Source organism: Herpailurus yagouaroundi, unplaced genomic scaffold (genome assembly GCF_014898765.1).
Source record: "Herpailurus yagouaroundi ecotype Mexico unplaced genomic scaffold, PumYag 428, whole genome shotgun sequence".
In the NCBI taxonomy this organism is placed as follows: domain Eukaryota; kingdom Metazoa; phylum Chordata; class Mammalia; order Carnivora; family Felidae; genus Herpailurus; species Herpailurus yagouaroundi.
In genome coordinates, this window is record NW_024412645.1 from 3,325,943 (window position 1) to 3,339,889 (window position 13,947).

General features: G+C 41.0%; 1 protein-coding gene across 4 annotated transcripts in view; it reads left to right on the top strand.

The window, feature by feature from the left end:
- TTC28 (tetratricopeptide repeat domain 28) overlaps positions 1 to 13,947 on the top strand; it is a 632,666-nt gene that overhangs the window by 198,229 nt on the left and 420,490 nt on the right. Inside the window, exon 1 of one of the 4 annotated variants that reach the window (XM_040463784.1) lies at positions 6,978 to 7,798. The exons of the other annotated variants lie outside the window; for them this stretch is intronic. Coding sequence (XP_040319718.1) covers positions 7,772 to 7,798 — 27 coding nt within the window. The 5' untranslated portion in view covers positions 6,978 to 7,771. Of the gene's footprint in view, positions 1 to 6,977; positions 7,799 to 13,947 lie in introns of those variants that run through there. 4 annotated transcript variants of the gene reach the window in all.

A 13,947-nucleotide genomic window follows, 5' to 3' on the forward strand; every position in this document is an offset into this window, starting at 1 on the left:
ATCAGGCAGTATTGGCCAATAAAAATTACTGTCTCAGATCTCCCACCTGTCTCCACTGGACAGTCTGGTATTTAAGACTATAGCATTGCTCCAAATTGAATTCTGTGTTCCCTCTCTCTCTCTCTCGCATCTTCTTGCTTCGAACTCCAACCCTGAGGGGATCTTTTAACTGAAAACTTTTTAATATCATCATTATGTGAATGACCCCCAAATCTATAGCTATAGATATGTTTCCTTGACTCCAGAGAACACCCCTTTCTACCTACCTACTCCACATTCCTGTGTATCTCTTATCAGTACTCTGACTTGGTCTCGAATTGAATTTAGTACCTACTTGTTCTTTCTGTGATCCCTACCTCAGTTAGTGGGCTGTGTCTTTTCTTAAAGGACCATGAAATATTTTGAGATCCTGCTCTATCAGGTATATAGGACCTGTTTTACTTATGAAATGTCTCTTAAGATCCTTTTTCTGTTTCTGCTGTCTTAATTCAAGGCCTCTTCCTCTGTTATTGAGCAATTGCGACAGAAACTTACTTGGTCTTCCTGTTTTTATTCTCCTGTTCTTTCTGTCACTCACAGTACTTCCTTTCAGAGTTAGCATAAAAATCAAGTGAATTTGCCAATACCTTGATTAAAACCCTATGCTGCTCATCATTGTGTTCTAAGTCAGGAGTTAGGAACAAGGCTTTAGAATGTGAGTTAAATTTCCTTTTGACACTTTCTAGCCATAATACTTTGGGAATTTACTTAACCCATTAATCTTAATTTCCTCTTCTGTAAAATGGGCAAGATAATAGTTCCTCCTCATGAAAGTGTTAGGAAGAATCAATGAAATAAAAAATATGTGAAATACTTCAATACTTTGTACATACTCAATAAATAAAAGTTATTACTGTGAAGATAATATTGACAGCCTTCTCACCTTGAGTCCACCACACCTTGCCTTGTGTTACAGGTTTCAGATCTAGTGGATGCTTTGCTAATGTGGCCAACACTTTCCACACTTCCATGTTTTGGCTCATGTTTGGCTCCATTTCTTCAGTCTGGAACAGTCCTCCCCAAGCCTCTTCTCTGCTTGTTGAAAGGATATTGTCCCACCTTACCTGCAAAACCTTTCTCATTTGCCACTGTCAGAATTAATTACCCTTTAGGGCTTCCCTAGTCTTAATGAGAGAATATACCATTATAGTTAGTTCATTCTTCTAGCTCTGCGCTTGTGCCAAGAGTTGGGGTCTAAAGAGTCAGAAAAATAGCAAGATGCGTAAGCGTTCGTTAGTTGCTGTTGTTATTTTTATTAGTCGTCTGCTTGTCGCGTTCTTCAGACTGCTGTCTTCTCAAGGGCAAAAATCACGTGATGCATTTTTGTCTCCTCCCACCCTGTAGTACAGTCCCTTGTTTATAATGAGTTCTTGAGTCGGTGTGTGTTGGACTTAAAGGATTGGAATTTTTTCTCTGACGCTGCCTGAGAATGGAAGGAAGTGAGATGGCTAAGGTTAGAGGTGATCCTTTCTGGATCAGTTTCCCTCCTGAGGAACGGGAACAGAGTCCCGCATCAGCTTGGCTGTGGTAGCAGAATTCTTACTGTAACAACTTATTTTAGTTTTCTTTTTTTTTTTTTTTTTAGCAAAGCAAGGCCTTTACATTCTGAAAGCAAACAAATGTGTGAAATATCACTAATGAGGCAAAATTTTTTTTGATCTCAAATACACTTCTCCCTTTGTTCCTTTACTTTCCTACCACCTCTTTAGTTACTTGATACTTGAAAATAATTTGATCTTTAGGAAAATTAGTATATTTTCTAAATACTGTTTTACATTGAGTTGAATATTCTACTTATAAACACAATAAATGTAAATAAATATGAGGCTGGCTTTTTCAGGCATTTACCCTGTGATCAAAGATAGACATCTCATTCCTTAGGAAATCTCAAGAAAATTTACAACAATGAAAAAAGGTATGTTTTCTTCATTCATTTCCTCTTTCTTGCTTTTGTTCAGATTTGAATAGACAAGTAGTTATTGAGGAAAATACAATTTAAAAAGCTGTTTTACAATATCTGCTTTTAGACAAATGATTTACGAAGTGCTATGTTAAAAAATAAAGCAGTTGTAAAAATGCCTTTTAGTAGCTGTGGATCTGAGAAACTGTGTTCTTGCTGTTTGATGTTGGATCTTTGAAACAAGAAGCTAAATTACAACATTTTGAACTGTGTTAGCTTGGTGGTTTTCTATAAATAATTACTGATGGAGAAAGTAAAGTGTATTGGTATAATAGTAATTTTATAAATATTTCAGATAGAATTACTGATTCAATTTGGATTAAGCAAAATAAAGACATGAAATAAATAAGGTGATTTAAGATTGTATTGGTATTTAAAGGCTTCTAGGTAATGGTCCTCTATCGTGTGGTACCTGTTAAATGAAACCTGAAATACTCCCCAGACAGCAGGGGAAGAAATGCCATACAAATAAGTGATCCAAAGGACATAAACCTAAATGATTGAAAATGAGTTTAAAACCTTGTATCACTTGGGAGTTTTATTTATTTATTTATTTATTTTTTATTTTTAAAAGTTTATTTACACTGGAGAGAGAGAGAATGCAAGTGGGGAGGGTAGAGAGAGAAGAGAGAGAATCCCAAGCAGGTTCTGTGCTGCCAGAGCAGAGCCTTGATAAAGGACTCGAACTCACAAACTGCGAGATCATGACCTGAGCTGAAATCAAGAGTTGGATGCTTAGCCAACTGAGCCACCCAGGTGCTCCTCACTTTAGAGTTTTGGATTGAGTCTGACTTTTCATAGAAACATACATATATTTTCTCTTTTTTTTCTGATAACAGTCCACTGTTTTCAGAGCCCCCTTCCCCATTTTAAATAACTTTGTCTTTTTTTAAGTCCAACATGGTCTGAGTATGGGAGATTACTCTTCAGCCCACAGACCGTGCATGGTGTGCATATGGCTTCACAGATGACTTTCAGAACAGCCCCCGGGTTTAGGAACCATGTAGGTCCCTTAATTTACATATGGGAAAGTAAAGCCTTGAGTGGCTTAAGTCAGCAGTCACAAATTATGACATGCAGATGGAATTTAGACCTACAGGCATGTTTTGTTTGGCCTCTTAGGATGCTTTAAAATTTTTGAGCAAACGGTTAAAAATCAGGAAATTTTTAGCTTCTCATGAAAATTTAGAGTATCTGGCACTGTTAGACTGATATTCCTGCATGATATCAATTGACGAAAGTTATGTCTCAGCTTCGTCTTTTACATTATTTATGTATCCTCAAGGTTTACCATATTCACAATTCTCTTTTGTCTTATCCCTGACTGTGTTTTACTTAGTCATGTCACCTGCCTTGCCCTTTTGAAAATTTTTGTTATATCAGTAAGTCAGAGGCAGAGTAGAAAATAGAAACTTTTTCCTTGACCCCCTAAGCAGTTGTAGGTTCCCGCTTTCATCACTGAGGCGTTGATTTATAAGCCTTGGGTTCTAGCCCTTCCATTGCCATTGGCTTGCTGTGTGGCATTGAACAAGTTTCTTAACCCCTCTGAAATTTAGTTTTGATATCTGTCAAATGGTCAGAGTAATAAGCATTTAAATAGCTTACATAGTTTTAAAAAATCTAAAGGTTTATATAAAAAACAGCCTTATAATTAATATTTTGGTTTAATATTTTGCTCTATATTAGATTGCTTAAAAATGCTGCTTTACCCAAAAAATACAAAAGCACTAATTCAAAGGGATACATGCACCCCTGTGTTGACAGCAGCATTATGTGCAATCGCCAAATTATGGAAGCAAAGTGTCCATGGATAGATGAATGGATAAAGGAGATGTGGTATACATACCATAATGGAATATTATTCAGTCATAAAAAGAATGAAATCTTGCCATTTGCAATGATGTGGATGGAGCTAGAGTATAATGCTAACCAAAATGAGTTAGTCAGAGAAAGACAAATGCAATATGATTTCACTCATCTGTGGAATTTAAGAAACAAAACAAACGAACAAAGGGGAAATAAAAAGAGACTTAATTGTAGAGAACAAACTGATGGTTACCAGAGGGGAGGTGGATGGGGGAAAATAGGTGATGGTTAGGGAGTGCCCTTGTTGTGATGAGCACTGGGTGATGTATGGAAGTGTTGAATCACTGTATTGTATGCCTGAAGCTAATGGGACACTGTGTGCTAACTATACTGGAATTAAAAAAAGTAGAACTAGGTGACTGGGAAATTAATAGTAATGTCCTGTAGACAATTTAAATATATGTACTAAAAATGTAAAAATAAAAGAATGCTGCTTCAATTAATGCCCTTTTCCTACCGTGAACACCTTCAGTGCATTCTATAGGATAAAGTCCAAATTTCTCTGCCTTACAACATCCCCTACCATTTGGTTGCAGAATACCTTACCAAAGTACCTTTTACTTTGTATAGAACGGAACTGACTTTCACTCATTCACCCTTTAACACCTACCCCCACACCCACCTGTCCCCATTCATTCTTTTTTCCATTAAATATTGAGCACTTCTGCTGTGCCAGCTACAACTTGGGGCACAGAAGACTACAAAAACTGAACAAGACAAAGACTCTGCTTCTAACGTTCTCATACTTAAGCCTTATATTTTAGGCAGGTCAGTATTGTGTATCTTGAATACATCTTATATATGCTTGTCTCTTTTGTTCATACTCTTCTCCTTTTCTCTTTCATTCAACAAATATTTAATGATCGCTTATTGTGTCAGGTATTTTTCACTGGGTGTTGGTATTATAGCAGAGCATAGTCCCCGCTCCCTTGGAATTTATGTTCTTGTGAGATGAATAAGACATTAAGCAAACAAATAAAATATATGTCATAAGGGCTATGAAGTAAATTGTAGCAGAATAAGGAAGATAGAACGTAGTGGTGTGTGGGCCATGGTGCTATTATTTTAGAAGGAATGGTGAGAGACAGCCTTTCTAATATGGTAATTTGAACAAAGTCCTGAAGGAACCAAGGGAGAGAAACAAGAGGCTATCTGAAGGAAGAGTGATTCACACAGAGGGTGCAACAAGTATATGTCCTAAGGGTGCGCCCTTGGGATAGTGAGGTGGTCAATAGAGCAGGAGCGGAGAAAGCGAGCAGGAGAGGGGTAAGAGATGAGTTCTGAAAGGTAGAAGGGTCCAGATCCTGAAGATCAATTACTGACCATGGTAAGCACCTTGGCTTTTGGCTCTAGAATGAGTTGTATCTCCTCTGAATGTTTACTTCACATTCCTTTGTGAAACCTTCCTTGACCATCCCTGTTGACAATGATTTCTGCCTCTAACTCCTGGCACAACTGCTGACCACGTCCTTTGTTGTTTAACTGACTAAGGCAATGCCTGGTTGTCTTCTTATGTGTCCTCTGTTTTGTCCTAACTTCTTTGTAACTTTCTCTAGCATAGGGACTTGTCATTACACCTTTCTGTCCTAAATTTTGCTTTGTATCTAGTGTATGTTTGTACCTAGTGTATGTTTGTTTGGTGAGGCTCTTGCTTCAGAGATCAGCAATAGGAGTTTGAAAGTGATGTCTAAGAAAGAAGGGAAAGGACTTGGTGGTTAAATATAAGGAATGATGTCAAGGTTTTGTTATCCTGGGATGATAACAGTGCTATGGACAGATGAAGGAAAGCTAGGAAGAGAAACTGATTTTGGGGTAGATAGATGAATTTGGTTTGCAATTTACTGACCTTTGCATGCTAGCAGGATAACCACATTAAGCTGTGTAGAATGATTTGGGTATGTCAGAACATATACAGAGTATTGGTGTTATTTGCTGGTATTATTTGACTGCTGACTACTGTATGTAGTTTCAAGAGCAGGGACAAGCCTCCTACTCATATTTCTAGTGCCTGGAACAAGGGCTGGCAAATAATAGGTGCTTAGGTCATAGGCACTTAATATAGTTCTACTGAGATGAGAGGTAGCTATGATGCACATTGTCAATAGCTCATGGGCCCTGGAATCACATTATTGTGGGTCTGAATACCAGCCCCAGCACCTTCCGTGCGTTGTGGTCTTGGTTGAGCACGTGACCCCTCTGAATCTCAGTGTCCTCATTTGGAAAATGGAACGATAAGACCTTCCCTGCAGGGCTTCAGATAATGAATGTAGGGATAGATCCTGGCACGGAGTAGTGGTTTAAGATACAATACCTATTCATTCAGCTGTAATTGTTAATATCATTATTATAAAAAAGGTAATGCTTTCACTATTGAATTTCAGACTCTTAGGCTTAGAAAAGATCTCAAAAGTAACCTGTTTCTGATAACTGTTTTGTGTATTTTAGTAACATTTATAATCAGGTACGGTTAGTGTCCAATCTGCATAGAATCACCTACATTAGCCAATCCTGCCAATGCATATAGAACTCGGAGACTAATAAGTTAAACGTTGCTGGAACTTGGACTCATAGTACATCAGTTACTGTTATTATGTACATTAGTATTCTAGAAGCTTACACCAGCCATTATATTCCCATCTATCAAAATAGCCTCATGGTGGGATAGGACTTGATAGACATGTTGGATGACAAATAATAGTGGAATTACATAGTATCTTGCGTTTGGAGATGTATCTCCTTAAATAGGATGGAATCATTTTACAGAAGATGAATGAAATTAGTGCTAGATTTAGAGAAGCAGAGTTTTTTCTTGATTAAATTTTTTTATTTTTTAACATACCTGAAATCTTTTTTCTTCAGATCACACACTGAGATTTTGTAGCTTTTTGGACTAGAGTCCTTTTCTATTCCTTTTTTGTTTTCTCTTGATGTAACTCACAAATTGAAATACATCTTTTGAAATGGTTTCCTGATTTTGTAGGTCTCTTCTGGCTCTGATTCCTTGGGAGCTGCTGGGTGCCTCTCAAACTGTATGCTTACTTTTTGCTTTGGAGCAGATGTCGTGGCACTAAGACCCAGAAACCGTTTGCTCTGTGTGGCTGGAGCTGGGCAGGCTGTGCTCACACTGAAGGGAAGGAAGTCATTAGTGCAGACTGAGCTGTGGAGTTGGGTTCTTGCAGGATTTCCTTCCAGCCTTTCCCCACTAAGGTTCTTGGGAATTAAAAAAAAAAAAATCTAAACACACAAACCAAGTTTTCCTATTTACAGTGTTCAGGGAAGGTAGGCATTTCGGGAAAGGCAGATCCTTTCCCCAAGTTAGCCAAGAAGGAAGAAAAAGCGGCGTAAAGAAGCTCTGATTACAGATCTTTGGAATTTTCTTTGCTAAATTTTACAAACGAGAAATACACCCAGAATTTTGGGAGTTGCTCCAGGCTGCGCGTGAGGGTTTGATTGCTTGTCTAATCTTTTTTTTTTTTTTGAGAAGAGGAGAACTCGCCAAAAGGGGTTTGGATGGCAGGAGCCCGGCTCCGTTTCTGCAGCAGCTCTCGTCCTGAGTCTGTTCTCTGAGGGAGGGTCTCTGCAGCCGGCGTGGAGACCCCCTGCCGCAGGCTCCCTTTGCAGGCGCTCGGCTGGGGTGGGGGGGAAAATGCCCCGCTCTGGCAGGAGTACGCTGGTTGCTGCTGGGACTTCCTAGCCCGGTGGGAAGTGTGTTCGTGGTGTGGGGATACTTTTCATTGAACTGAAGGCGAAAAGACTGGACTCTCCTGGGCTTTTTCCCTTCGCAGTGAATATGGGGAAGAATTAGGGGGTGGGAGGGAGGCAGCATGACTTGCAGTCGCGGCTGCCCTGCATCTGCCCCCAGCCCCCAGCCAGCATCTTGATGTTCCACGTATCGGCTGTACAAATATGATGAAATGGCAGCCCCGGAAGAAGGTAAGTGTCCTGGAGCGGGGACGGGGCCCTGATGCCCGACCCAGGGAAGGGTGACTGGGGGCGGTTGCCCTCGGGTCCCTCCATCCCTTCTGTAGTTTGCTGGGCTGGCCGGTCCAAGCATCTCAGTCCCTTTAGGGACTTGGCGCCAGTCCCCCAGGGACGAGTTACTAAGTCTAGCCTGCGTCCACTGCCCTCTTAAGTTTTTCCTTCTTGGTGTGCCTGGAGTCTCAGGGGTGACAGCTCAGAAACACCCGGTTGCTTTAGAAGCCCCGTGAAACCAGCGACACGATTAGCTTTGCAAGGACCCAGCCAAGAGCTGCCAGAGTCCAAGGACTCGGTGGCGCCCTGTTTCTGGGGGGGGCATTTGGGGCCGCACCCTCCCCCCACCCCCCATACATTCCAGCGTCCCTGCAGGTGGGTGTTGCAGCACCTACTTCCCCAAGGGGTTAATAGGTTGCGAGCCTCTGGCAGCTGCTTCCCAAGGGCCCCGCTGGGGGGCGAACATCCCCAGCACAACCGCCCGGCAGCTGGTTCCCGGGCAGCCCGGCCGCGGGGCCTCCTGCCCCGGCGCCTGGGGCCGGCCCGGGCCTTCTGCCTGCGGGGCTCCCGGGCTGCCGCGTGGGCCCGCGCGAGTGCGCGCGCCGGCCATTGTGCACGGGTGTGTGTCTGTGCGTGTCAGCGTGCACGGGCGTGTGTGCATCGATCGTGGGGAAGAGGGGGAGGGGGCACTTTGCTTTTTGCGAGATTATTTCCTAATATGGCTCCTTTGTTGAGAACTCAAGAAAAAAAAAATCCAGTGGTTCTATCAAAATAAATTGCTATTGGTCCCAGAAATAACGTTTCTAAATGTGGGACTGGTCCCTACCCCAGGACGCTCAGGGAGAAAGACAGCTTTCTTTAAGTTGTTGGCGGCTGTAGGTTTGGCTAGGATTCCCTTTTGCTAACTTGTCTGACTGGCGCTGTTAGGTGAACCCAGTGGTTCACTGCATAGCAGGACCTCCCCCCGCCCCTCAAATACCTCGTTTGGCCATGGTTTTTATTGACATTCTTCTAAAGGAAAGCACAGCGAACTGAATGTGCTGTGCCCCTCCCCAGCCTTGACCTGTCTCGGTTAGCAGCTGGATGGTGTTTTACTTGAACTAGCCAAACTGACTCCTTCTTTGTGGCATGATGTGTGATACCGTGTTTTATACCAGAGTTGAGATAGAAATCATGTGGGAGATGATTCCCTGATATTGTGCGTTGGCTATATTGCTAGAGAATCTAACAAACCATGCTTTAGTATAGCCTGGTAAATTGAAAGGTTTTCTTTGATATGTAATTAATGCAATTTTGATCTCTGACACTAAGTCATTTCTACCTCCTCCTGAAGTCAGAATCTCTCATATATTAGTTCTCATCGTAGAGCTTCTTTCAGTGAGATTGGTTTCATTTACTTTAGTTAAAAGAGATCCACGTTATCACTTCCTTCTAATCCCCAATCAAATTCAGAGTCAGGTTGAGGAAAACCGTAGAAGAAACCATATAATTAAGCAATTTAAACAGATACTGTGTATTCCTAAAGTGCTCCCCCATTTCTTCTGTATTTGTAAATTGCATATTTATGAGTACTTTTAAGACGTCTGCAAACTATACATTCATAAATGTCTGTTTTTTCTATTTTACCCAATATGCAGTAACTCATGCAGTTATGTCTGTGGAAACCCCTCTGGGTACTGGTATTGCTTGAACCACGGAAGTATTATTCTTGGCAGTCAGGTGGATTTCTGGACTCTGGAAGATTCTGTTTCAAGTGTTAGGATTCACTCTGCAGTATTTACTCACTCTATGATGCTTAAATGGCTATAACAGAAGGTTGTGTTTATCCACTGTATTCATAATCCCAAACCATCATGTTATAAAGATCCAGATATAATTCTGCAGAGTTCATAGAAGATTAAAAAATAAGCTGAGCCATCAAATACTGTGTGATTTTTTGGTGGTGGCTTGAGAACAATTCTTGATGTTTCTACATTGGAAATGGAAGCTTCTTTGGACAATACTCAGTATTCAAAACCGGTAGGGCAACAGTAAGTCTTTATAAAAATTAGGTTTATTTTCTTATTCTTTCAAGAATACTCTCATGATCAGATCATTGCCATGGTTTCTGGCTGGGTCTGCTAACACATTTGTAGTAGAATAGTCACATGCCATGTGTTTTGCCAAACTGTTTCATAAAAATCCTTTACGCTACAGATGAAAAGTGATACTGCATTGATGTGATTTTAACAAAGCTGGGAAGATCATCTATAGAATGCTGGCTGCCCCAAATAGCATTTGTCTATAGCTGGGCTTTATGACTAGGATTGGTTGGTAACTCGCTGTCCTGGTGTCCTGTCAGCTACCAGTCCTGGCTTTTATCAATTCCGGGATAACTCTTAAGAGAATGACCATAGCTTCTAGGCTGCTTTGTCTCTGAGAATACAGCTGGGATACCTGATGGAGGGGAGCTCCTTAGTCCTCTTTCTTTACTTGCTGAGTTAAACTGAATACTAAAATTCAAGATGTGTGCTCCAATATTCAATTAGGGTCTCCTAAACTTTTCGCCAAGAAACCACCAAAACGTGATTAATCACGTTTCACCCTCACAACCAGTGAGGAACTTAGGACCCAGTCTTCCAGAGCATAGGGGACCTCCTACCAAGAGCCCTGTAATTCTCCCTAAAAAGTACGATTCTGTGCAACTGTGATTGCATCATGGTAAGAATGACATTTAATATCATGCTGCCATTTTTTTCATGCCAGTAAGCATCTCTACTTGTTCTCGCATCCATTGATTTAATTCTTTTTCAGTGAGGTGGCAGGTGTTATATGTTGCATTTTACAGAGAAGGAAACAGGTTTAGAGAGATGCAATGACTTAGCCAGAGTCACATAGCATGGCAGGATTGGACCAGCCCTGGTTTACTTCAAGATGTGTGTTCTTCACCCCTGTACTTGGGAGTTTATCCAGGAAAGATAAAGGCTGATTGCTGAGGTGATCTCAGTATATAAGAAGGTTAGCCATAGCTCTGCTCCCTCATTTCTGGATACTGGCACCAAGATGCTCTTCTTCCCTCTCCTTCTTGAAGAGACACAGTGATTTTATCTACCTCTGAATTCTTGGAGCATTTAGAATCTATGCTCTTCTAGGCTGAGTGCCTTTTATTGATACCAATCTTTTTTTTTTTAACTAAAATTTTAAAGTTTATTTATTTATTTTGAGAGAGACAGAGACAGCATGAGTGAGGAAGGAGCAGAAAGAGGGAGAGGGGAGAGAGAGAATCTGAAGCAGTTTCCGTGATGCCAGTACAGAGCCCAACTTGGGGCTCAAACTCATGAAACCATGAGATAGCAATCTTTTAAAAAATCTCTTTTCGTATCCAGCCTCTCAATTACACTTCAAGTTCCTTGAGTTTGGGAACCATATCTCATACCTCTTTTTTTGGTGTCAAGGATAATATAGTTGCTCAATAAATATTGATGTAAAAGTAAAAAAGAACTATCACTTTGTAAAACTTGGATCTTTAGACTTTCTTATTCTAAGAGGTAGTAGTAAGTTTACATGTAAGAAAAGATACAAAATATTTCAATTGATTCATAGATACTAGACTGTAGTGGATTATTAAAGAGCACCAGAATATTTTGACACTTGATTCTGGTCTTTTGTAGAGAATGTTAGGAAGGGAGGGGACAGCCACACTTTCCACAGAAAATCCGTGGCATTCATTGTTAAAATGACATACTACCAGGAGCCATGGACCAGACTCCTGATTCAGTGTCATGATCCTTTTATTAATGTAACCTTATTGGCCTGGCAAAATATACTTTCCCCTGTGAGGCTATCATACCACACATTATTTTTATCTTGTACTTGCAGAAATGATAGTAATTAAAATGCTCATTGCATAGAAGCATGTTTGTTTACAATTCTGAAGTGATTCCTGCTCTTTAAAATCCAAGGATTAGTATCAGATAACACTGTGTAAATAAGACTGCAGTCAAAACCTGCAGGAAAGCTGCTGCTGATTGGATTTTTTCATTGCTTATCTAATGTTATTTTACTGTTCACACATAATAAAAGATCATTAATAGGAATATGTCACATAAGCGACATTAATTATGTCATTTGAGAATCATATGATGTATTTATCTTGTTATACTTGTCACATTAATACAATGTGAATCTGGCTTCTTAAATGACTTCTCTGATAGCACTTCATTTAAAAAGCTTGTTTGGAAGCTCACTTGTAAGGATTCCATCCTGTAAATCTGTGTCTTGGAATAGCTTATTCCTTTTACAGAAGGGTGTATTTCAAATCCCTGTACTTTCTCTATGATAAAGTATTTTGTTTCTGGATTTGGAAGTGAAAAGTCTCAAATTAAAAAAGAATTCTTTTTAATGTTTATTTATATTAGAGACAGAAAGAGAGAGAATGAGGCAATGCATGAACAAGGGAGGGGCAGAGAGAGAGGGAGACACAGAATCCGAAGCAGGCTCCAGGCTCCGAGCTGTTAGCATGGAGCCCGATGCCGGGCTCGAACTCAGGAGCTGTGAGATCCTGGCCTGAGCCAAAGGCAGACGCTTAGTCGACTGAGCCACCCAGGTGCCCCCCCCCCTTTTAATGTAATAGTATAAAATTAGACTTAAAAATAATCAAACATTGTGGACAAAAGTACGTGGAAAGAGAAGTCTCACAAATTTCATGATAAAGGTCTTTCTGCAAATCCATTCTATACACCGTTCCCAGGTCAGTGCAACCTAGAGACCGAGGTTTTTGTTCGGGCACTTCCCATGACTTGTGTCCTTGGGCATGTCATTTAATCTTTCACATGTGACCCCCCACTGTTATAGGTTAGCACCTCATTATCACTTGCTGGATGTCTTGCAAATGGCATCCTAATGATTTTTCTTTTCCTGGTCTCTTTTTTTTTCCTCTGGTTTTTCCTTCTTACTCCTCTTAGAGTTATTGTTAGCCTCCTCCCCTCCTCCTGCCCCCACACATGTTCACATTATTCACCTCCTTAAAACCCTGCTGTGTCTCTCCATTGTTTAGTAGAGGTCTTCCAAGTGGGTAAGCACACCTTGGGTTAGGGGATGTGGAAGAAAATAACTGGGTTATGAGGAAAATACGAAAACTTCTGTTTTTATGGGTTTTTTTTTTTTTTTTAATTTAAAAGAATAAGAAACAAATCAAGTTTTGCTGATCTTCCAGTATGGCTTGCCACTTGTGTGCTCACTGGTTCAGAGGCTGCCAGGGATCCTTAGTGGTGCCCCCTCACTGTTCCTGTCAGTCGTTTGTTGACCTTCAGTGTGCTGTGGTCGACTGTAGTTTCCATCACGAAAGATTGTGCCTTAAGTAACTAATTTTATTAGAAGAAGAAGAAGGAGGAGAAGGAGGAGGAGGAGGAGGAGGGGGGGGAGGAGGAAGGAAATTGTAGTGTAGACTGTATAGAGATGAAGACAATGGGCTCTGCAGCTAGACGGCCTGGCTTTGAATTGACTGCCTTACTCAGCCGCTTTGTAGCTGTGTAGCCATTCCTTAACCTCTGTAGACCTCAGATGTCTCATCTACTGAAGGCGAATGGCACTTAGCTCCTAGTATGACTATGAGGATATGATGTAAAATGGGTACGAGGAGCGCCTCGCACCTAAAATGTACTTACTGCATTTTTGCCTGTTGGTGTGACTGTATCCTACAATGCAGCTGGCTATGGCTCATCAGGGCATGGCTGCTGTGCATTTGCGTTTACTCCTTCTTTGCCTCCAATCTCTTCTCCTTGTAGTACTCTCCTTAATTTACCTTCCTGTCATCACTGGTCATGACTCTGAGAGCTAACTCAGTCTTCTTCTCCTTCATGAATCTTCTGTCATTGCTGGGCATAGCTGGCAACACTCTCCTTTGACTGTACTTGTATGGGCTACAGTCATAGCCCTGCACTGTAGCTGTCGGTGTGTCCGTCTCTACCAGTGGAATGTTACAGGGTCGTAACTGAATGAGTGAATGTTTGAAAAAATGTAATGCATCTATGGAACGAGGTGGCCAGTGATCTTCAACCAGTTGGTTGACTTTGCCAGGTATTGAAGATGCCTAACGTGCAAGTTTATATCTGCCCATTTCTCACCCTCTT